The sequence below is a fragment of the Cavia porcellus genome, unplaced genomic scaffold, assembly GCF_034190915.1.
Source record: "Cavia porcellus strain 051 isolate PalLab524CR breed Dunkin Hartley unplaced genomic scaffold, mCavPor4.1 scaffold_7, whole genome shotgun sequence".
Taxonomy (NCBI): domain Eukaryota; kingdom Metazoa; phylum Chordata; class Mammalia; order Rodentia; family Caviidae; genus Cavia; species Cavia porcellus.
The window spans coordinates 20,538,211-20,560,164 of NW_026947490.1; the positions used below are offsets into that span (position 1 = coordinate 20,538,211).

The 21,954-nt window shown below is 44.6% G+C and overlaps 2 protein-coding genes across 7 annotated transcripts; both read right to left on the reverse strand.

Moving 5' to 3' along the window:
• Positions 1 to 175: 175 nt before the first annotated feature.
• On the reverse strand, positions 176 to 2,722 carry B3gnt8 (UDP-GlcNAc:betaGal beta-1,3-N-acetylglucosaminyltransferase 8). Of its 2 annotated transcripts, none has more exons than XM_013159542.3 (2): positions 2,013 to 2,722; positions 176 to 1,602 (listed from the first exon to the last, which is right to left on the reverse strand). In XM_013159542.3, the coding sequence occupies exon 2, from the start codon at positions 1,568 to 1,570 to the stop codon at positions 380 to 382; it is 1,191 nt and encodes a 396-aa protein (XP_013014996.1). In that variant the 5' UTR covers positions 1,571 to 1,602; positions 2,013 to 2,722; the 3' UTR covers positions 176 to 379. The 2 variants fall into 2 exon arrangements, with proteins under 2 accessions (XP_013014996.1, XP_003462031.1); XM_003461983.4 differs by having other exon boundaries at positions 2,051 to 2,720.
• A 12,979-nt stretch (positions 2,723 to 15,701) lies between these two features.
• Dmac2 (distal membrane arm assembly component 2) lies at positions 15,702 to 21,631 on the reverse strand. Of its 5 annotated transcripts, XM_063252815.1 has the most exons (7): positions 21,561 to 21,631; positions 19,862 to 20,058; positions 18,235 to 18,339; positions 17,333 to 17,469; positions 17,075 to 17,237; positions 16,441 to 16,686; positions 15,702 to 16,329 (listed from the first exon to the last, which is right to left on the reverse strand). In XM_063252815.1, exons 1-6 carry the CDS (start codon positions 21,576 to 21,578, stop codon positions 16,467 to 16,469), a joined length of 840 nt encoding a protein of 279 aa, XP_063108885.1. In that variant the 5' UTR covers positions 21,579 to 21,631; the 3' UTR covers positions 15,702 to 16,329; positions 16,441 to 16,466. The 5 variants fall into 5 exon arrangements, with proteins under 5 accessions (XP_063108885.1, XP_063108884.1, XP_063108888.1 ...); XM_063252814.1 differs by having other exon boundaries at positions 15,702 to 16,686; XM_063252818.1 differs by having other exon boundaries at positions 15,702 to 16,686; positions 18,256 to 18,336; positions 21,561 to 21,630.
• Between the last annotated feature and the right edge of the window lie 323 nt (positions 21,632 to 21,954).

Here is a 21,954-nt window from a genome sequence, read left to right on the forward strand (position 1 = left end):
TTGCTGCTTCTGCTGATGGATGGGGTAGGAGATCCTCCAGAGATGTTCCCTTGCATCTCTGTGGGATGATGCTGGCCCTGACCTGGAGGGAGAGTGCCTCATGTGGAGGTCAGAGCACAGCTGAGCCCTCCTCAGTACCACTCCAGGGCCCCACAGACACAAAAAACTTCAGGCCTCAGAGTGGGAAGTACATATTTTTCGAAAACAGAAAAAGACAGTCTGCTGTTTTGTCCTGTCTGCCCTGTCCCTCCCCAGACAGGGCCCAGGAGGTGCTCCTGCAGTCCTGTTCTAAGACCTCTGCCCTCCATCCAGGCCTGAAAGGAGGTGCTGGCAGATGTCAGAGGTACAGGCCTACCCCACACCCTGCTATCCATGAGGCTCAGCACTTGAGTTTCGGGCTCTGAAGTTGTCTCCAGAGCCGGATGGTGTCCTGTGGGCTGAGAGGTCGCACAAGCAGCAGATCTCGAAGAGTGCAGGGGTCTATGGTGTGGTCTGCTGGCCAGGCTGTGCGGAAGCCTGAGTGGCCCCGGGGCACCAGGCCTAAAGCACGGAAGCAGAGGCCAGTGTACACGTCACCAAACGGAAAGGGTGCCACACGGGCTGCTGCCTGCAGTAGCCAGGGAGCCAGGCGACCGGCAATGACGTAGCCACCTCCACTTGCATAGGCTGGGTAGTCGCCGTCAAAAAAGGATCCAGGTACATAGTAGGGCCCTCCAGGCTTCCGGAGAGGCTTAGCCTGGGTAAAGACCTCACCCAGATAGAGGCTTCGGGCCCAGGTGGGTGGCAGGGCCTGCAGGTGACCCAGTAGGGCAGGGATGTTCACAAAGGCATCATCTTGAATTTGCAGAACAAAATTTACGTCAGGGCAGTGCTGGCCCACCCAGGTCAGTAGCAGCAGGTCTTTGAGTGTCTGGTTATAGAGGACATCAAGGAAATCCCAGAGCAGCAGGTCACTGTAGTGATGGCTCTCCCAGGTCACCAGTGTGCGTAGGTCAGGTCCCCTCTTGCCCACTGGGGAACCCAGCAAGAAGAGCAGCCTGATCCCAGGGGCTGAGCTGCCCCAGGTCTCCCTCACAGCCTGGCGTTCCGCAAAATGTCCTGGTTCTGACTTGACAGCCAGCAGTAAGTAGGGGACGTTGGTACTGGAACAGCTGGCCACTTGGCTATCTTCACCTGCAGGCAGCCACTGTGGGAATCTCCGGCAGGCTGCGGATAGCAAGAAGTGGCGGAGGTCTTCAGGGTAGGAGGCAAAGTCAGGGATCTCAGCAGCGGCTGCAGCACCCCAAGCCTGGCAGCCTCCTGGTTCAGTGCTGTTCTCACTGGGCAGGGTCCCCAGCCGCCACTGCTGCTGGTTCCAGTAAGCTGAGGGTAGCAGGCCAGTCTGGCCTAGGCGAGCTGAGAGGTTGGCAGGCAGGGTGGGCTCGGCACTGGTGGCTGTGGGGCCTGGCAGGGTGCCCTGGGGTTCTGGGTACGCCTTGACTCGGGACTCTGAGGTCCACTCAATGTACACTTTGAGGCCCAAGAGTGTGAGCAGTGCTGACAGGCAGAGCAGGCACTTGGAGCAGCGCATGACCTGGCCCAGGGAGGTGGCAGCCAAGGGAGCTGCAAAGGAGCCACAGAGGGCTTTGGGGTGTGGGTGCAGGTGCGGGTGGGCCTCTAGAGAGGCCCCTTCCTGACCCAGTGTGCAGCCTCACTGCAGCAGCCTCAGCTACCCACAGAAATGGCTGCTCTCACTTCCATGCCCTAAGCAGCCCCCTCCCCCAGGACCCAACTGTTATCTTTTCCTAGACTCAGGACCCCTCCATTCCTATCCCATGCTTTACTCAACTTCCCAAACACCCAGAAGACCCACCTATTCCGCCTCACCCCTCCACCATTCTTACTACGTCCTCTCCCCATTCATCCTGCGCCCCAGGAGTCAGGATCACTGAACCCCAGCTCACAAGTGAGTTCCTGCCACTTCATAGAAACCCAGCCCTCTCCCACTCCCACTCCCGGCAGGGCAGCCCTACCCCAGGGTCTGGAAGGTCAGGGATCCGCTCCTCAGTACCTCTGGGTCGGGCTTCTGCCGGCTCCCAGCTCCGGCGCCGCCGGGCCTCTGGTCAGGCCCTGCCTCGGCTCCCTCCGCGCTGCCTGGCTCCCTCCCGTCGCGGGCTGCCAGCCCAGCCCGGCTCTGCCAGTCCAGAGGGGCGGGCGGAGGCAGGCAGGAGGGCCCCAGGGGCCAGGGCTGGGGCGGGGCTGGGTGGGGGTTGGGTTAGGGAGACTGGAGGCCGACCTGGGAGCCCGGGCGGGCGCAGCCTGTTAGGACTGGTGTTCCGGAGAGACCTCGGGAGAGGTGCAGGGGTGGCCACAGCACAGACCACAGACGGGGACCCGCGAGGGCCCAGCAGAGGCGGGCTAGGGACCTGGGGAAGAGTCCGAGGGAAGGTGAGGCCAGGGCCGGGCCTGAGCCATGCTGCCAGGTGTCAGAGTGACGAGGGAGAAGCCAAGACCCAAGGCGGAAGGACGGGGCTGGAGGCTGAGGGGCTGGCGCTGTGCCACCGCCAAGAGGAGGCGTGAATGTGCTGAGTGGGGCTGGATCTGCTGCTGGAGATAGGGATGTTTGCTTGTGGTTGCTGCCAGGAGTCAGGATAGGGGGCAGGAAGCCCGGACACCAGAGGAGAGAGACAGCGGGGAGAACTGGGGGAGGCGCCCCGAAGAGAGGAGAGAAAGGGGCTGAACTGGGAGATGAGGGCTGCGAGGAGAGAGAGGGTAGGCTGCAAGTGGAGGCGGTGGGTGGTAAGACGTGACCGGGAGCCCTGCGGAGAGCACCGGGCAGAGATGAAAGGCAGGTGGAGGGAGTCAGACCGGGTTCTGCCCCAGGGAGAGACCGCGGAGAGAGCCTGGGAGGAGCCAGAGGAAAGGCCCCAAGTGAAGGATTAGGCGAAGGGGAACCAAAAGGAGGGCAATAGATGGTGTGGGGGGCCCGCACAGGAAGTCCTCAGAGCTGGGGCCCCTGCCCCGGGGCTGTAGTTTCCTCTCAGCCCTGCCCAGCGCTGGGCCTTCCCCTCCTGTAGACTCCGGAGCTCACTTCAGCCCCCTGGGACTGGAGAGGGTGTCTGCCTGTGTTTACTTCCCTGCCCTCCCGGGGCTGCCACTGTTGGGGCTGCACCAGCTGTCTGGGGAGACCAGCAGGTTGGGCCCTCCTGGTCCCAGACCTCCTGGGACCTGGGGTGTGATTTGGGCCGCCCACTGAGCCTGTATCACCCTTCACCCCACCTGGACAGGGACTGTCCAGATCCTGGCAGGAACCCAGCCTGTCAGCTGCAGCTTATTGTCTGTCCAGCCCTGATTTCTACCTTCCAAGTTTGAATAATGGAGCCCATGGGAACAGATGGAAGAAGGGGTGGGGAAGAAGTGGTGAATGCTAATGGAATAAAAGCAAGAGTGGGGAAGACAGCCAGGCGCTGGGCGGGACCAAGCTTACCTCACCCCACCGAGAAGGGGTCAGGGTGTGCTCTCCTGCTTATCTCACTTCCTCCGTGGGTGCGGAGGCTCTGGGCCAGGGTAGCACTGTCCTCTTGGGGCCTTGGGAAGTCTGGCAGGGCCCTGTTCTGTATCAGTCTGGGTCCAATCAGGAGAGGAAAAGCTCACAGCCATTGGAATCGGGAAAGTTCAACCCCAAAGAGTAACGTGGTACACACCTATAATGCTAGCACCAAGGAAGTGAAGCAGGAGGATCACAATTCAAGTTTAGCCTGGGCAATTTAGGGAGACTGAGACTTAGGTAAAAAAAAGCTGCGGTGAGGGAAGAGTTGGGGATGAAAAAGGGCTGTAGATGTCACTCAGTGGAGTGTCCCTGGGTTCAACCCCTGCTATCACCACAACCTCCCAAAAGGAAAAAAAAAGTGAGTATGCTATGAGGTTGAGTAAAGAGGGATCCATAATAAGATTTGTGGATCACATAACTGAAGTGAGGGGGCGGATGTGCAGGTCTAATGTGATTAATCCTAATGCTGTGTCTCTATAATTAAGCCTCTGGATTCCTGCATCCATATTATGCCAGGGTACTTATGATTTCTTGGCCTCTTCAGCTGTAGAATGCTGTTGGGTCCAAGTTCCATCAGCCAACCAAGTAACTGTTAAAAGCACTTCCATATGCGTAGGGTAACTTATTAAATCTGGAATCTCTAGTAAGCACAGCCACCCAGTGAATTTGGCCTGAGCTAGTGTTACACCTACCCTCATTAGTCTTGACAATCTAAGAACCCACGCCTGTACACACTCACCAGGGTTCTGTCTATGTACCTGTTTGCAGTCTCCTGCTAGTTTTACTAAGTTGCTGCCTCCTGAGTCCTATTGGCCTCTGTTTCCAAGTGTGATGTGTGGCCCTGGTGGCACTAGGGTGTGCTTGAGTGCGAAGAACATATTCCCTCTTTAAAGGTGAGGTCATCCTCATGTCTCCTGGCACTGGGAAGGGGTGCTCAGCATGGCTGGGGGATTTGAGGTGTTCTGTTTACTCTAGGTCCAGCCAGATGACCCCATTCCATAGAATGTCTGGGGCTGTTTGTTCTCAGACTGCAACTGAACAGACTCCAGCTCATCATTGTCTAATAGGCACTCAGGAGCACTCCCAAGAGTCCACCTAACACCTGGGGTGTGTTGTCTGTCCTGCCACGGCTTTTGGGGACAGGGCTCACAGGGGATTCCAAGTTAGCACCTCGAGATCAACCACAGCAATGGAATGAATAGTACTCAGCCATCAAGGATAAACCTGAAACTTTTACAGGTAAATGGATGCAACTTGAGACCATACTCATAAGTGAAATAAATCAGACTCACATGTATAAACATCATATTGTCTCCCTGGTGTGAGAAACTGAAAGAGTAAATAAGGTCTAAAATGTATGATAGATATTATGAAACAGGAAGAAATTGTTCAAGAGGAGAAAGGAACTAGGATGGGTAAAACAGGAAAGGACAGTAAGGAAAACGGAAAAATGTAAGTCAGTTATACTATTTGTGTCTCTTAGTTTATTAAAAACGGTTTGTGCTAATATCAGTTAGAGACTTTTAAAAAAATTTTATTTAAAAGGAAAAAGAGAAAAAACAAAACAAAGCGGTGTAAGGGTACAAGTAATACAGAACTACCCCCCCCCCAAAAAAAACAGTAAGAAATCACCAGTTAATAGATTACATATTATCATCTTAGAGATTGTTGCTCAAGTCACAGTATCAAAGCATACAAAGTAGATATTCAAACAGTGAGACTGCAAACAGTTGTGTTCAATGATCCAACCAAAAACATTAATATGGTCAGCTATTTAACACCCCTAAACACACTTGCTGTTGTATCCTTTAGAGCTCTTTTTTTCCCTCTCTTTTTTACAACAAAATTTACACATTTTGGGTTTTATTACTCCTTAGTTCTTATTACTTTTTAGCGGGGGGGGGGGAGAATAAAGTCAAATATGGCAATACAAAGCTGTCAGTCAAAACCAAGGATAGACATAGCACATGATGTAAAAACAGAGTACAGGGTTATCAACAATGGTTACCATAATGTCTCTTGTTTCCTTAAAAAGAATTGTCTATCTCATTAGGTATTATGAAGTTGAACAAAACAGTAGAGAACAAGACCAATAAAACTTAAGCATTGTAAACATTACAGGACGTCCAAAGGAGACAATAGTCAAACCAGAATGGGCATCTTAGTGAATCTTATTGCCTTCAAAGTAGTTGCCTATACCCTCAAACTTGATACTATCCTACAGAATGGAACAGAGTCTAATCAGTCAAAACAAGATAGTGGGAGTATTACAGGACTTCAAAACAAGTTAATAGGAAATTTAAAATAGTTACTATTATATATCCTGCTAATTAAAAAAATTTTTCCCCTTAATTAAAAAAAACCATAAAAAATAACTAAATAATTTTTTTAATGAATAAGGGAGAGATTGAGATAAAAGAGGACATAACAATATAACAATACAGGTCAAAGCATAACTGTTTCAGCAACCTAGTGCTTCACCACCAAATAACCCGACTTAATAGTAGTTACCATACTGTCTGTCTTTTTCCTTGAAATATTTGAATACAACTTCATATACAATAGCTTCAAATATTTCCATATCAAGAAGCCCAGAAAAAAGCCTTTCCAATTAATAAGTTAAAACTTTATAAGGCTTCAAGGCCACAATGGGGAATCATGATTACCACATGTTTTTATATATTTGAATCATTACTTACATTAGGGAAACTATTTGGTATTCCCACATGTGAGATTGATTTATTTCACTTATGAGTATGGTCTCAAGCTGCGCCCATTTATCGATAAATATCTCAATGTGATCCTTCTTTATAGCTGAGTAATACTCCATTGTATAGAAATACCACAACTTTTTTATCCATTCCTCAGTTGATGGACACTTGGGTTGTTTCCAAGATCTGGCGATTACAAATTGTGCTGCTATAAACATAGGTGCACATATATCACTGTGGTATGATGCTTTCAGTTCTGGGAATATGGCTAGAAGTGGAATAGCTGGAATAAATGGGACTTCCAATCCCAGCTTTTTGAGAAAGCTCCAGACTGACCTCCACAAAGGTTGTACCAGTCTACACTCCCACCAACAGTGTAGGAGAGTTCCTTTTTCCCCACAGCCTCTCCAGCATTTGTTGTTGTTGGTTTTATTGATCCTGGCCATTCTTTCAGGAGAGAGATGGTATCTCAGTGTGGTTTTAATTTGCATTTCTCTAATGACCAATGACGATGAACATTTTTTCATGTATTTATTTGCCATTTGCATTTCTTCATCTGAGAATTGCGTATTCATCTCAGATGCCCATTTTTGGATTGGATCTTTGAATTTTGGGGGTCTGAGTTTTTTTTAATTCTTTATATGTTTTAGACAAGAGTCCCTTGTCTGAGAGAGAGTTCACTAAAATCTTTTCCCAGTTTGTGGGTTTTCTTTTCACTATGCTGGAGATTTAGTTTGACATGCAGAAACTTTTTAATAAGAAGTGGTCTCAGTTATTGATTCTGGGAAATATTTCCCATGCAGTTTGAGTCCTGTTCATGAATTCTCTACCTACTCCTATGTCTTCAAGGTTTCTACCCAATTTGTCTTCCAATAGATTTAGTGTTTCTGTTTTAATATTCAGATCTTTGACCCATTTAGATTTTAATTTAGTACATGGTGATAGACATGGGTCTAGCTTTAGGTTTTCGGCAAATGGAGAGCCAGTTTTTCCAGCACCATTTATTAAAGAGACTGTCGTTCTTCCAGTGAACCTGCTTGGCTCCTTTATCAAAGATAAGGTGGTTGAGTGTGTTTGTAGTTGTGGTTGTATCTTCTAATCTATTCCATTGATCTTCGGCTCTGTTTTGATTCCAATACCATGTTGATTTTACTACTGTTGCTTTGTAGTATAACTTCACGTCTGGGATTGTGATGCCTCCTGCCTTGCCTTTGCTGCTTAGAAGTGCCTTTGCTATTCTAGGTGTCTTCTGGTTCCAGATGAATTTTAGGAGTGATTTCTCTAGATCTATAAGGTATGCTGATGGTATTTTTATTGGGATTGCATTGAATCTGTATAACAGTTTTGGGAGAATGGCCATTTTCACAATGTTTGTTCTTCCTATCCATGAGCAAGGGATGTCTTTCCATTTTCTGAGATCATCTTCAACTTCTTTTTTCAGTGTATTATAATTTTCCTTGTATAAGTCTTTCACTTCTTTTGTAAGAGTAATTCCTAAATATTTCATTTTTTGCTTGCTAATATGAAGAGTGTGGTTTCTCTTATTTCCCTCCCTGTGATTTTGTTGTTCGAATATAGTAATGCTATTGATTTCTGAGTATTGATTTTGTATCCAGCCACATTACTGAATTTATTTGTTGCATCTAAGGGTCTTTCAATGGAGTTTAGGGGTATTCTATGTAGAGTATCATGTCATCTGCAAACAATGATAATTTAACTTCTTCTTTTCCTATCTTTACCCCTTTTATTTCTCTCTCTTGCCTAATTGTTCTGGCTAGTACAAACAGTACTATATTAAATAGGAGTGAGGATAAAGGACATCCTTGTCTTGTGCCTGATTTTAAAGTAAAGGCTTTCAATTTTTGGCCATTTAGTATGATGCTAGCTGTTGGTTTGTCATAAATGGCCTTTATTATATTGAAGTAAAGACCATCTATTCCAATTTTCTGTAAAGTTCTTATCATGAATGAATGTTGGACCTTATCGAAGGCTTTTTCTGCATCTATAGAAATGATCATGTGATTCTGACTTTTGGCTTTATTGATATGGTGGGTTACATTTATTGATTTACGTATGTTGAACCATCCTTGCATTCCTGGGATGAATCCCACTTGGTCATGGTGTATAATCTTCTTGATGATTTGCTGTATCCTATTTGCCAATATTTTATTGAGGATTTTTGCATCTGTATTCATTAGGGAGATCGGTCTATAGTTCTCTTTTTTAGTTGGGTCTTTCTCAGGTTTTGTTACTAGAGTAATATTTGCTTCCAGGAATGACTTAGGAAGGATTGCTTCCCTTTCAATTTCATTGAATAGTTTGAGGAGTGTTGGCATTAGGTCTTCTTTGTATTTCTTGTAGAATTCTGCAGTGAATCCATCTGGGCCTGGGTTCTTCTTTGTAGGTAAGGACTTAATTACATTTTCAATTTCATGAACAGAGATTGGGTTATTCAAGTTTTACATCCTCTTGATCTAGCTTTGGTACTTCATATGTTTCTTTTTTTTTTTTTTATTTAAGAGGAAAAAGAGAAAAACACAAAACAAACCAAAGCGGCGTAAGGGTACACGCAATACAGAACTACAAAACAAAACAAAACAAAACAAAACAAAACAAAAAAACATAACAGTAAGAAATTACCTGCTAGTAGATTACACACTATCTTCTTGAAAATAGTTCCTCAAATCACAGTATCAAAGAACACAAGGTGGACATTCAAACAGGGAGACTGCAAACAGCTGTGTTCAATGTTCCAAAAACATTGATAAAGTCAGCTATTTAACACCCCCAAACACACTTGCTGTTATATCCGTTAGAGCTCTTTTTCTTTTTTTTTTCCCTCTCTTTTTTACAACAAAATTTACACATCTTGGATTTTATTACTCCTTAGTGCTTATTACTTTCTTTGGGGGGGGGGAAGAATACAGTCAAATATGGCAAAACAAAGCTGTCAGTCAATACCAAGGATAGACATAGCACATGGTGTAGAACAGAGTACAAGTTTATCAACAATGGTTATCAACGTTGTCCCTTGTTTCCTTAAAAAGAATTGTCTATCTTATTAGATATTATAAAGTTGGACAAAACAGTAGAGAACAAGACCAATAAAACTTAGGCATTGTAAACATTACAGGACTTCCAAAGAAGACAATAGTCAAACCAGAATGGGTATCTTAGTGAATCTTATTGTCTTCAAAGTAGTTGCCTATGTCTTCAAACTTGATACTATCATATAGAATGGAACAGAGTCTAATCAGTCAAAACAAGATCGTGGGAGTACTACAGGACTTCAAAACAAGTTAATAGGAAATCGAAAAGAGTTACTATTTATATATCCTAATTTTTTTGAATTTTTTCTTTAATTAAGACAAACATAAGAAATGACTAAATAATTTTTTTTGAAACAATAAGGGGGAGATTGAGATAAAACAGGACATAACAATATAACAATAGAGGTCACAGCATGACTGTTTCAACAACCTAGTACTTCACCACCTTATAACCTGACTTAATAGTAGTTACCATAGTGTCTTTTTCCTTGAAATATTTGGATAAAACTTCATATACTCTAGCTTCAAATATTTTCATATCAAGAAGCCCAGAATAAAGCCTTTCTAATTAATGAGTGAAAACTTTATAAGGCTTTAAGGCCACCTAATGGGGAATCATGATTACCACATATTTTTATATATTTGAATCATTATTTACATTAGGGAAACTATTCAGTATTCACACATGCGAGATTGATTTATTTCACTAATGAGTATGGTCTCAAGCTGCGCCCATTTATTGATAAATATCTCAATGTGATCCTTCTTTATAGCTGAATAATACTCCATTGTATAGAAATACCACAACTTTTTTATCCATTCCTCAGTTGATGGGCACTTGGGTTGTTTCCAAGATCTGGCGATTACAAATTGTGCTGCTATAAACATAGGTGCACACATATCACTGTGGTATGATGCTTTCAGTTCTTCTGGGAATATGCCTACAAGTGGAATAGCTGGAATAAATGGGATTTCCAGTCCCAACTTTTTGAGAAATCTCCAGACAGATCTCCACAAAGGCTGTACCAGTCTACACTCCCACCAGCAGTGCAGGAGAGTTCCTTTTTCCCCACAGCCTCTCCAGCATTTGTTGTCGGTTTTCTTGATCCTGGCCATTCTTTCAGGAGTGAGATGGTATCTCAGTGTGGTTTTAATTTGCATTTCTCTAATGACCAATGATGATGAGCATTTTTTCATGTATTTATTTGCCATTTGCATTTCTTCATCTGAGAATTGCATATTCATCTCAGATGCCCATTTTTGGATTGGATCTTTGAATTTCGGAGGTCTGAGTTTCTTTAATTCTTTATATGTTTTAGACAAGAGGCCCTTGTCTGAGAGAGAGTTCACTAAAATCTTTTCCCAGTTTGTGGGTTTTCTTTTCACTATGCTGGAGATTTCTTTTGACATGTAGAAACTTTTTAATAAGAAGTGGTCCCAGTTATTGATTCTGGGAAGTATTTCCCGTGCGGTTTGAGTCCTGTTCATGAATTCTTTACCTACTCCTATGTCTCCAAGGTTTCTACCTATTTTGTCTTCCAATAGATTTAGTGTTTCTGTTTTAATATTCAGATCTTTGACCCATTTAGATTTTAATTTAGTACATGGTGATAGACATGGGTCTAGCTTTAGTTTTCGGCAAATGGAGAGCCAGTTTTTCCAGCACCATTTATTAAAGAGACTGTCGTTCTTCCAGTGAACCTGCTTGGCTCCTTTATCAAAAATAAGGTGGTTGAGTGTGTTCGTAGTTGTGGTTGTATCTTCTAATCTATTCCACTGATCTTCAGCTCTGTTTTGATTCCAATACCATGTTGATTTTACTACTGTTGCTTTGTAGTATAACTTCAAGTCAGGGATTGTGATGCCTCCTGCTTTGTCTTTGCTGCTTAGAATTGCCTTTGCAATTCTAGGTCTCTTCTGGTTCCAGATGAAATTTAGGAGTGATTTCTCTAGATCTATAAGGTATGTTGATGGTATTTCTATTGGGATTGCATTGAATCTATATAACAGTTTTGGGAGAATGGCCATTTTCACAATGTTTGTTCTTCCTATCCATGAGCAAGGGATGTCTTTCCATTTTCTGAGATCATCTTCAATTTCCTTTTTCAGTGTATTATAATTTTCACTGTATAAGTCTTTCACTTCTTTCGTAAGAGTAATTCCTAAATATTTCATTTTTTTGCTTGCTAATGTGAATAATCCAGTTTCTCTTATTTCCCTCTCTGTAATTTTGTTGTTCGTGTATAGGAATGCTATTGATTTCTGAGTATTGATTTTGTATCCAGCCACATTACTGAATTTATTTATTGTATCTAAGAGTATTTCAATGGAGTTTAGGGGGTCTTCTATGTAGAGTATCATGTCATCTGCAAACAATGATAATTTAACTTCTTCTTTTCCTATCTTTACCCCTTTTATTTCCCTTTCTTGCTAATTGCTCTGGCTAGTACTTCCAGTACTATATTAAATAGGAGTGGTGATAAAGGACATCCTTGTCTTGTACCCGATTTTAAAGTAAAGGCTTTCAATTTTTGGCCATTTAGTATGATGCTGGCTGTTGGTTTGTCATAAATGGCCTTTATTATATTGAGGTAAAGACCATTTATTCCAATTTTCTGTAAAGTTCTTATCATGAATAAGTGTTGGACCTTATCGAAGGCTTTTTCTGCATCTATAGAGATGATCATGTGATTCTTATTTTTGGCTTTATTGATATGGTGGATTACATTTATTGATTTGCGTATGTTGAACCATCCTTGCATTCCTGGGATGAATCCCACTTGGTCATGGTGTATAATCTTCTTGATGATTTGCTGGATCCTATTTGCCAATATTTTATTGAGGATTTTTGCATCTGTGTTCATTAGGGAGATCGGTCTATAGTTCTCTTTTATAGTTGGGTCTTTCTCAGGTTTTGGTACTAGAGTAATATTTGCTTCCAGGAATGACTTAGGAAGGATTGCTTCCCTTTCAATTTCATTGAATAGTTTGAGGAGTGTCGGCATTAGGTCTTCTTTATATTTCTTGTAGAATTCTGCAGTGAATCCATCTGGGCCTGGGCTCTTCTTGGTGGGCAAGGACCCAATTACATTCTCAATTTCATTAGCAGAGATTGGGTTATTCAACAGTTTTATATCCTCTTGATCTAGCTTTGGTACTTCATATGTTTCTAAGAATCTGCCTGTTTCTTCTGTGTTATCAAGCCTTTGAGAGTAGAGGCTTTCGAAATAGGTGTTGATGATCTTCTGTATTTCTATTGGGTTTATACTGATTTCACCTTTTTCATTTCTTATTGCATGAATTTGAGCTTTTTCTTCCCTTTTTAAAATAAGGTTGGCTAGGAGCTTATCGATTTTATTTATTCTTTCAAAGTACCAACTCCTTGATTCGTTGATTCTTTGGATTGTTTTCTTAGTCTCTATTGCATTGATTTCTGCTCTGATTTTTATAATTTCCTCTGTTCTTTTGGCTTTGGGCTTGACTTTCTCTTCTTTTTCTAGCTGTTTGAGGTATAGCATCAAGTTATTTATTTGTATTTGTTCTGTTTTCCTGATGTGGGAACTCAGTGCAATAAATTTCTCTCTGAGGATGGCTTTCATTGCATCCCACAGATTCCGGTAAGTTGTATCTGCATTTTTATTTTCTTTTAGGTATTGTTTAATTTCTTCTGTGACCCACTGATTACTCAAGAGTGTGTTATTCAGTTTCCATGTGTTTGTGGAATTTTTGCAGTATCTTTTATCATTAATTTCTAATTTCAGAGCGCTATGATCCGATAACATGCAAGGGGTGATTTTAACTCTTGCATTTGTTTAAATATGTCTGTGAGCTAATATATGGTCTATTTCAGAGAATGATCCATGTACTCCTGAGAAGAATGTGTATTCTGATGTTGTTGGGTGGAACATTCTGTATATGTCTATCAAGTCCATTTGTTCACAGGTGTGATTCAGTTCTGTTATTTCTTTGCTCATTTTCTGTCTGGTTCATTTGTCCCTTGGTGTCAATGGCGTATTAAGGTCTCCTGTTACAACTGTGTTACTGATAATTTGAGTTTTCATTTCTGTTAATAGTTGTTTTATATAACTGGGTGCTAGAGTTTGATGCATATATATTTAAGACAGTTATCTCTTCCTCTTGGAGTTTTCCCCTAATGAGTATGTAGTGACCCTCTTTGTCCTTTATGGTCATTGTTGGTTTAAAGTTCACGTTGTCTGCAAACAGAATGGCTACTCCTGCTTTTTTTTGGATTCCTGCTGCATGAAGTATTGTTTTCCATCCTTTGACTTTCAGTCTGTGAGTATCCTTCTGGGTTAGATGGGTTTCCTGTAAACAGCATAAGGTTGGATTTTGTTTCTTGATCTATTCTGCTAGTCTGTTTCTTTTGATTGGTGCATTGAGACCATTTACATTAATGGTTATTACTGTTAAATGCTGGTTAATTGTAGGAATGTTATCTCTCTGCTGTTGCATCTTTATCTTTCTGTTCTGTTTAATTATCTGCTTTGCTTAGTGGTTTTTTCCTTTGTGTATCTAAACTGTCTTTCAATATTTTTTGCAGGGTTGGTTTGGTGTTCGTGAAGTTCTTCAGCTGTTCTTTGTCACGGAAGTATCGTATTTCACCATCAATTTTGAATGATAGTTTTGCAGGATACATCAGTCTAGGTTGGAAATCATTTTGCTTTAGGATCTGGAGTACTTCACTCCATGCTCTTCTTGACTTTATTGTTTGTGCTGAGATGTCTGCTGTGGTTCTGATAGGTTTTCCTTTATAAGTGATCTGTCTTTTCTCTCTGACATCTTTTAACAATCTATTCTTGTGTTGGATTTCTGGGATGGTGATTATTATATGTCTGGGTGTAGTTTTATTTTGGTTATGACTGTTTGGAGTTCTATATGCTTCACTGATCCTAATGTCGGTTTCTGATCTCATGCTTGGGAAATTTTCAGCTATTACTTCTCTAAATATCCTCTTGACATCCTTTATGTTTTCTCCTTCTTTTTCATTAATCCCTATCATTCTTATGTTATTTTTCTTTGCATCATCTTGCAGTTGTTGAATTGTTGTTTGCTGATTCCTTGTTTCTTTAAAAAGATCTTTCCTTTCCTGTTCACTAGCTGTAATCCTGTTTTCAAGGTCTGAAATTCTATCTTCCCTTTCATTGAGGCTGTTTTTACAACTTTCAGTCGAGTTTTTTATTTCCTGTATATCTCTGTGCATCTGCATTATGTATTTTGTTTATTTCTTATTTTGCTCATCTAGGGATTCTATCTTTTTGTTTAGTTCCTCCAGTTTTTTAGCTGTGTTTTCTTTAGATATATTCAAAATCTCTTTCATTTCTTTTTTTACCTGGGAGATTATTTCGAGTTTGAATTTCTTTAAAGCTTCCTGGAATTGCTTGTTAATTTCAGTAGCTATTGTGTCCGATATTTGAGGTGAATGGCATGTATTTTCTCCTATATACATTGCTCCTAGGGTTTCTTGAGATGGGCTGGAGGCTTGAGGTTTTAATTTGGTCTTTCGTTTTGTCATTTTCCTATATTTCTGTGTTTCAAGTGTTATTTGAAAGCTTCCTCAGGGTCTGTTGGAAATCCCCTTCTATGTTCGCAGCTCCTGAGACTCTGGCACCCCGTTACCCCAAGCCATTGGGCCTGTAGAACCAATGGCCCTCTTCTGCCTGTTTAGAACTCCATAGTTCCAATTAGCTGGGCTTTAGGGACACTGTGGGCCCACCTGTTTGTTGGAAGCTCCACAGTTCTCCAAGCGCAGCCGGGATGGGCAGGGGGATGTAGATGCCTCAAACCCACTTTTCCACTTCACTGTACCTGGAAGCCTGGAGGGTCCTGAACAGTCTGGGCTTTGGGCCGAGTGCATTGAGCACTTACCACAGGCCTCAGGGCCTCTGGAACCTGCGATGCTGCCCTCCTTGCTGAGATATCCACAGTCCTCCAGACACATGGGGAGGCAGATGTAGGCGCCCCAGATCCGCCCAGCCCCTCCTCTGCACACCGATGTTGAGGTGCAGGAGTCCCAAATAGGCTGGGCTCCGGGGATAGCGTCCACCCGCCTACTTGTTGGAAGTTCCACAGTTCTTCCAATTAGAGACATTTTGAATGCCCATATCTTATACCCTGAGCAACTACTTTCAAGATAACAACATGTATTATGCAATGCTGCTTTATCCTTTTCCCATAAAATTAAAAAAGAAAAAAGATCAACCACAGCTGAGCTGTGATGCCACTGCATAATGCAGATTGCTGGCTTCCCATTTCCCTGGGCTGTGCAACCCTAAAGGTGCAACCAAACCACCCCCCAGTTTCATCTTAGGAGAGCATGGCCTGGCACACTTGGCATTCCAGGTAGAGATTCTGGATCAGTCTGAAGCCAATAAGGAGAGAAAAACTACATAGTAATTTAACAGGGAAATTTTAATATAAAAGATTATTCAACAGTGAATTGAAATCAGAAGAATTCAGTAGTAAATGTCTCAGAAATGATTGGAAATCCTGCTGGTTGCTGGGGAGCCTCGTGGAGGGGCTGTGCCCAGAAGAAACCACAGGGGCGGGGGTGCCACACGCCCTGTGGCCCAAATCTGGAGAAGCTTAGGTGCACGGGGCACAAAGCATAGCACTTTTCCTCCTGGACACGTCTCCAGCATCCTTTGCTGATGAAGCCTTTTGTGCCAGCTGGCAAAGGAAGTAAGTCCAAATCCCAGCTCCAGTTTTATAGAGTAGGAGAAAAAAGTTGAACTTGAAACTGAAAGCTAGTAAAATCAATAACCAGCCACACCAGAGGAACTGTGGAGCTTTGGGCATTTAGAGAGTGAGGGTTATGGATGGTGGACAAGTTGAAACGAGCTGGTCACTCCTGCATAGGGAGGAGCCGTTGCTGTGAAGTGCCAGCAGCACCTCAGGTCTGTCAGGGTGCCTGTGACCTCAGATGCCCAACTTCAAACATGGGTGGGTGGGTCACGTGTGGGGAATCATGGAGGTGAGTGCAGCTCTGTCCTACTGACAGCTGGAGAGGCTGGGGACAGAGCTGTATGGAGGGGACTGTCAGTCATGAGCAGCCAGTAATAAATACTCCAACCTCATGCGTCCTTCCCTGTGGTCCACCAGCCCCTCATGGCCAATGCTGAATGCACCCTACCTCCGAAGGCAGAGAGTAGGCAGCCATCAGATACTCCACAGGGATCGCCGAGGTCCTTGGGCCAGAGGCTCGGCAGGGATGGGGCCGGCTGTGTCCTGAGGCTGCTCTTCTGGCCCCTGCCTCAAGCCCTGGGCCCAGTCAGTCCCAATGACCTCACAGTTGGGCAGCATCTCCTCCACCAGGATCTGAGTGAGGCTTGGGAACTCCACAGCAGGGAGGTCTGAGATGTCCAGTTTACGGAGGTTCCTGGAAGGGACAGGGCAGGAGGCTGAACTAAGAACACAGACCTCATGCTTGCATGTGTGTGTGTATAGAGGCCCTGTCTTTATTACAGCCCTGGCTTCCCGTTTCTATTATTATTTTTGGTGCGGGGTGCTGGGGATAGAAGCCAAGGTCTCATGCATGCTACAAAGCAAGTGTTCTACCACTCCAATCAAATCCATCGCTGTCTAAGGTTACAAACATGTGCCTCTAGCTCCTGCTGTTCTGCAGGAGTGTGTGTACTATGGAGGTATCATTAAAACAAAAGAAAACAGGGGTCATTAGTTTACACCCTCTGCCCACTTTATACAACCCCGCCCGCCTGTACCACTCAGGACCCTGAGGTGGGGCCCAGCCTGAACTGTGCTCTCACGGGAGATGGTGGAGGCAGGCGAGGCCCCTTTCTGAGATGCGGGGGCAGCCGGCCAGCAGGAGCTCTTGCAGCGAACCAGCCAGTGGGTAGAGGCGGCTAAGGCACCAGTCGTCCAGGTGGGGACAGCGCTGCAGTGACAGGGACTGGAGCTCCTTCAGGGACACTGCAGGGGGACAGAGTGATGCCATGAAGGCCTTTCTGGAATCACCAGCACAGGGGAAGTCTGAGGCTTCCTAGCCCCGCCCTGAGCCCTCTCACAGAGGCTGTCCAGGCCATGGTAGTTGATGGCAGAGCCACTGGCATCTACAGCCTCCACAGGCACTGCTTGGAACCTGGAGACCTCAGCAATGAACCGCCTCCACTCCTCTGACCTGATCCACTCCATGTCTCGAAACCTGAAAAAGGGAGGGAAGAGGGAGCGTCAGCAGGTGCCTGCCCTCCCCTGCCTCCTACCTTCAAGCATGGGACCTCGAGGACTGATGCTTCCCAAACATCAGCTGGCTGAAGGTGCTATGCATATACCACTATGACAACTGCATTACCCATGGAGACAAGTGTCTGAGAATTACTGATAACTTAAGTGCAGAGAGCTACATGCACACATCCCTGTGGATGGCCAAGAGTGATGGGCACTGTTCTGAGGTGGCTGCTGTTAGAAGCACTCAGATCAGATGGGAGTTTGAATTGGAACAAACATGAGAGGCAGGTGAAACCTATGGGTTTATCTCTTCCTGAATAAAAGGCAAAAATAAAGGGCAGAAAGCCAAGAAAAAGAAGGCAAAAAGGACAAAGGATAAAATAAAGGGGAAAACAATTTTTTTTTGAGACAGGGTCCCACTTTGTTGCTCACATTGGCCTTGAATTCCTGGGCTCAAGTAATCTGCTTACCTCAGCTTCTCAAAGTTGCCTACCACTACTTCTGGCTAATTTTACTGACCACATACACTAGGGTAGGCCTGTGTTTACATTGCAAAATCCCCACTTTTACAGTAAACTTTGTAGCTAGGTATAATTACCATCACACTTTAGAGACGACACAACAGAAGCCCTGGAACAGGTCTCCTGCTCTACAACCATTAGAGGGCAGGGATGGGAGATCACAGGGAAGTCCCTGGGATGGCAGAGGCTGCTTCCAAACACCCACACCCCCATCCTCTCACAGGAAACCTCTGCTGTCATACTTGACTGCTCCTCCATGCTTCAGGACAAAGTAGGCTCCTGCGATATCTGGGCCATATGTGCTCTCGATGTGACTGTAGGCTCTGCTGAGAAAAATGCAGTAAAGATGAGGCCTTGTAGCACCACACCTTCCCCAGGCCCCAGTGCTGCTGAAGGACAGTGCCCAGGACACCAGGCAGATGCAGAAGGCCTCACTGTGCATTTTTACTGACTGGCACTTGCTGGGTACTGTGAACACACTGGTAGCCAGGACAAATACCCATCTGCCCCTCTGGAGCCGTATGACAGAAAGGCAGATGACAAACCAGGACACCACTGTGAATCTTGAGCTACTAGCTCCACAGGACAGCTAAGTGGGAATGGCAGGGTTGGCAGAGGCTAATTTAGCTTTGAATTAAAAAATGCTCCTGCTTAGTGGCAGGATTTATAGAGACTTGAAAGTGAGAAGGAATGAGGAGGTCAAGGCAAGGCTGCCAGGTACAAGGTTCAGAGACCTGAATTAGGAAGGTCACATAGGTAGGCCACTGTGTCCTGGAGTCCAGGAGCAGCCCTTGTGGGGGTTTCAGGCCTGGAGAGCACCTCTTATTCTAGTTGTAAGCAGAGGGCTGAAGCAGAGTTGTAATGTTTCCGATTTTACTTTTGTTGGTAATGCTGCAGTGTTGACTGGGTGCATCTTCAGCCCAGATTTATTTATTCCCAGTCAGGATCTCACTAAGTCGCTAAGCTGCCGAGACTGGGCTCAAACTTTCAGTCTTCCTGCCTCCGTCACCTAGAATGCCAGGATGATGGGTGCCACTGTGCATGACTAAAATTTTCTTTTTTTTTTAGTGGTGCTGAGTCAAAACTCAGAACCTCGATCATGCTAAGCAAGTGCTCTACTACAGAATTAGACCCTGGCCCCTCTGTTTTACTTTCTTAAGAATCCTTCAGCTGCTTTGATGACTGTAATAAAGACAGAAAGTACAAGATTAAGAGATTACTATAATAATATAACCTTGAGATGAAGGGGCTCAGATCAGGGCCAGTAAAGGTGTGACAATGGTCACATTTAGAATATTCTAGCAATGATGAACAGGACGTAGGCCGAGAAATCCAGAGAGGAATTACAGAGGATTCCTTTATTTATATATTTATATATTTATTTATTTGGAGACAGGATCTCACTATATAGTTCAGGGGGCCTTGAACTCAACTCTGTAGCCCAGGCTGGTCTCAAATTCCTAGTCATACTCCTGACTCACCCTCCTGAGTGCTGGGACTACAGGCCTGTGGCACCATGCCCAGCAGGCAGGACTCTTTCACAACTGGGTGGCAGTGGCATCTCTTCCTGGGATGGGGAAGGCTTGGGGAATGAACAAACTTTTAAAGGAGAAATACAGGTTTGGTTTCAGTCATACTACATCTAAGATGCAAACTCCAGGTGGGGCTGGAGCCAGCAGACTCCTTTGTGAGCTGCAGCCCTATGGACCCTAGACTAAGATGAAAGACTCAGCAAGTCTAGCAGTAGAAATGTAGTGTTGCCCAGGAGTGGCAGCAGGAGCTGGGCTCCGCCTGATAAGGGGTGAGCAGCAGGGTCTGTGCCAGGGCTTGCAGACCTCAGGCTCTCACCTGTTGTCCAGATGCACCTTCTGTATCTGCCTCTGGAGCAAATACTCCCTCAGAAACTCCACCTCATAGAAATGGTCAGACAGGAACTGCAGCAGCGTCCTCTTCTTCCTCAGATTGCGCTCTGGGGTCACCACTCCACTCAGATCACGGAAGCCCCTCCTACCTACATTCCATTTGGGGGGTACCAGGCGCAAGACCTGGGGAGAGGGAGGAGAGAAACGACTGAGTCTGGAGCTGGATCTTCCTGCTCGAGCCACCTGAATTACAGGTGTTCACTATCTCACAATTCTTAACTCAATTTCTTTAATTTTCCCTAAACTGATTCCTTGATTTTACCAGGATTCTCTTTCTGGTGACAAGTGTTAAACCTCTTGGCAACAAAATTTCTCTGCAGTCTTGAGGCACTGCACCAAATCGCCTAGAAACACCACTAGATAAAATATAAGATCTATTCATCCTGACAAATGAGCCCTGATCCATCCCCAAAAGTTAATGTATGTAGATATTATTATCTGAACTAAAGGTGTTTCTGTGAGACCAGAATACATGACTTTGTCAACGTGCAACCATTTTTCTTTTTCTTTTTTGAAACAGGATCTCACTGTGTAGTTTAGGCTGGCCTTGAACTCACTGTGTAGCCCAGGCAGGCCTCAAACTTGCAGTGATCCTCCTGCCTCAGCTTCCCCCACAGTGCTGAGATTACAAGTGTGTGTTGCCACACATAGTTCGATTTTCAGGTTTGATATACAATTTTAGCTACAATGCAGGTGTTCCATTATATTAACAAGGAACAAGAATTGTGGAAAAGGTCTATCTAAGATGTCTCTATTTGTTATCTTTTCCCATGTGTTATAAGAACGTTAATCTCTCAACCTGATTTCACAAGTCTTTCTTGGAACTCACCCACTATCTTTTTTAGTGTATCAATAATCTAATTTCTCTTTCTGTGTCTCTCTCCTCATTTCTTTGTTTGAGACTGAGTCTTGTTTGTAGCTCCCACTGGCCTTGAACTCATTATGTATCCCAGCACTTAGGAGGCTGAGACAGGAGGATCTTCATAAATTCTAGGCCAATCTGGGTTACATAGTGAGTTCAAAACTAACCTGAACTGACTGTCTCAAAAAAAAAAAAAAAAAAAAAGAAAAGGAAAAGAAAAAAACACTACCCCAATTTTTAAATTTTCCCCAGGTTTCCCCCTTGGGGCTCCCAAATTCACCATCTGGTTTCTCTCAACAGCCCCCACCACACCCCATTTTTGGTTTTCCATCAAAATTCCTAAATTTCCCATGAATTTTCATCAAACTTATTCTTTTATCTCTATCCTGGGATTTAATCTCAGATCCTCAAACCAATCCCTTCCAAGAGCTCCTTCACTCCGGGTCCTAACCTCGCCGGCCCCTTGACTCCTAGTCTGCACCCTGGTGTCCTTTCCTCTGATTGGCTGGACGCGCCTCTCTTGGGACCATACTACTAGTTCTTACTGGTTCCTCGCTACCAAGTCCTTTCCCACTTGTGGCCTCTAGAGCTTCCTGTGGGATCACTCGGGCCGGGCATCCATAGGTGCATATTCCCGCTCCTAGACCCAGCGGGGACGTCCCTGCTCCCCACGACTCTTTGGTCTCCTGGGCGCCGACAGAGATCTCGTTGGCAGAGGATGCAAGGATCAACTTTAGGGCCTCTAAGCGATGCAGTCACCTACCGCTCTGGGCGCCGCCATCTTGCTGGGCGTACGTCACCGGAAGCGGCCGATCTTTCCTCCCAACTTCCGGGTTCCGTCGTACACACTCTTACGGCCACGTCCCTCGCCTTCCTGGCCGCGTCTTAAAGACACGCTCAATAATTAATCTCCCGGTTTTAGCGATTACCCGGTGTCCTTTCCCACGGGCTTTAAAGCAGAACTCTGCAAGTCTTTCTCTAGGAGAGGTGGACAGTCCTTCCTGTTGGGGTACTTTCCTTTTCTTGGACTGCAGTTTCCTGGAGCTTCCTTGATCCAGCTCTCACTTGCTGCGTCAATTCTTTGATACATCATTCTGGTTTATTTATTTATTTATTGTCTTTTTGAAACCGAGTTTCACTATGCAGTTCAGGCTGCT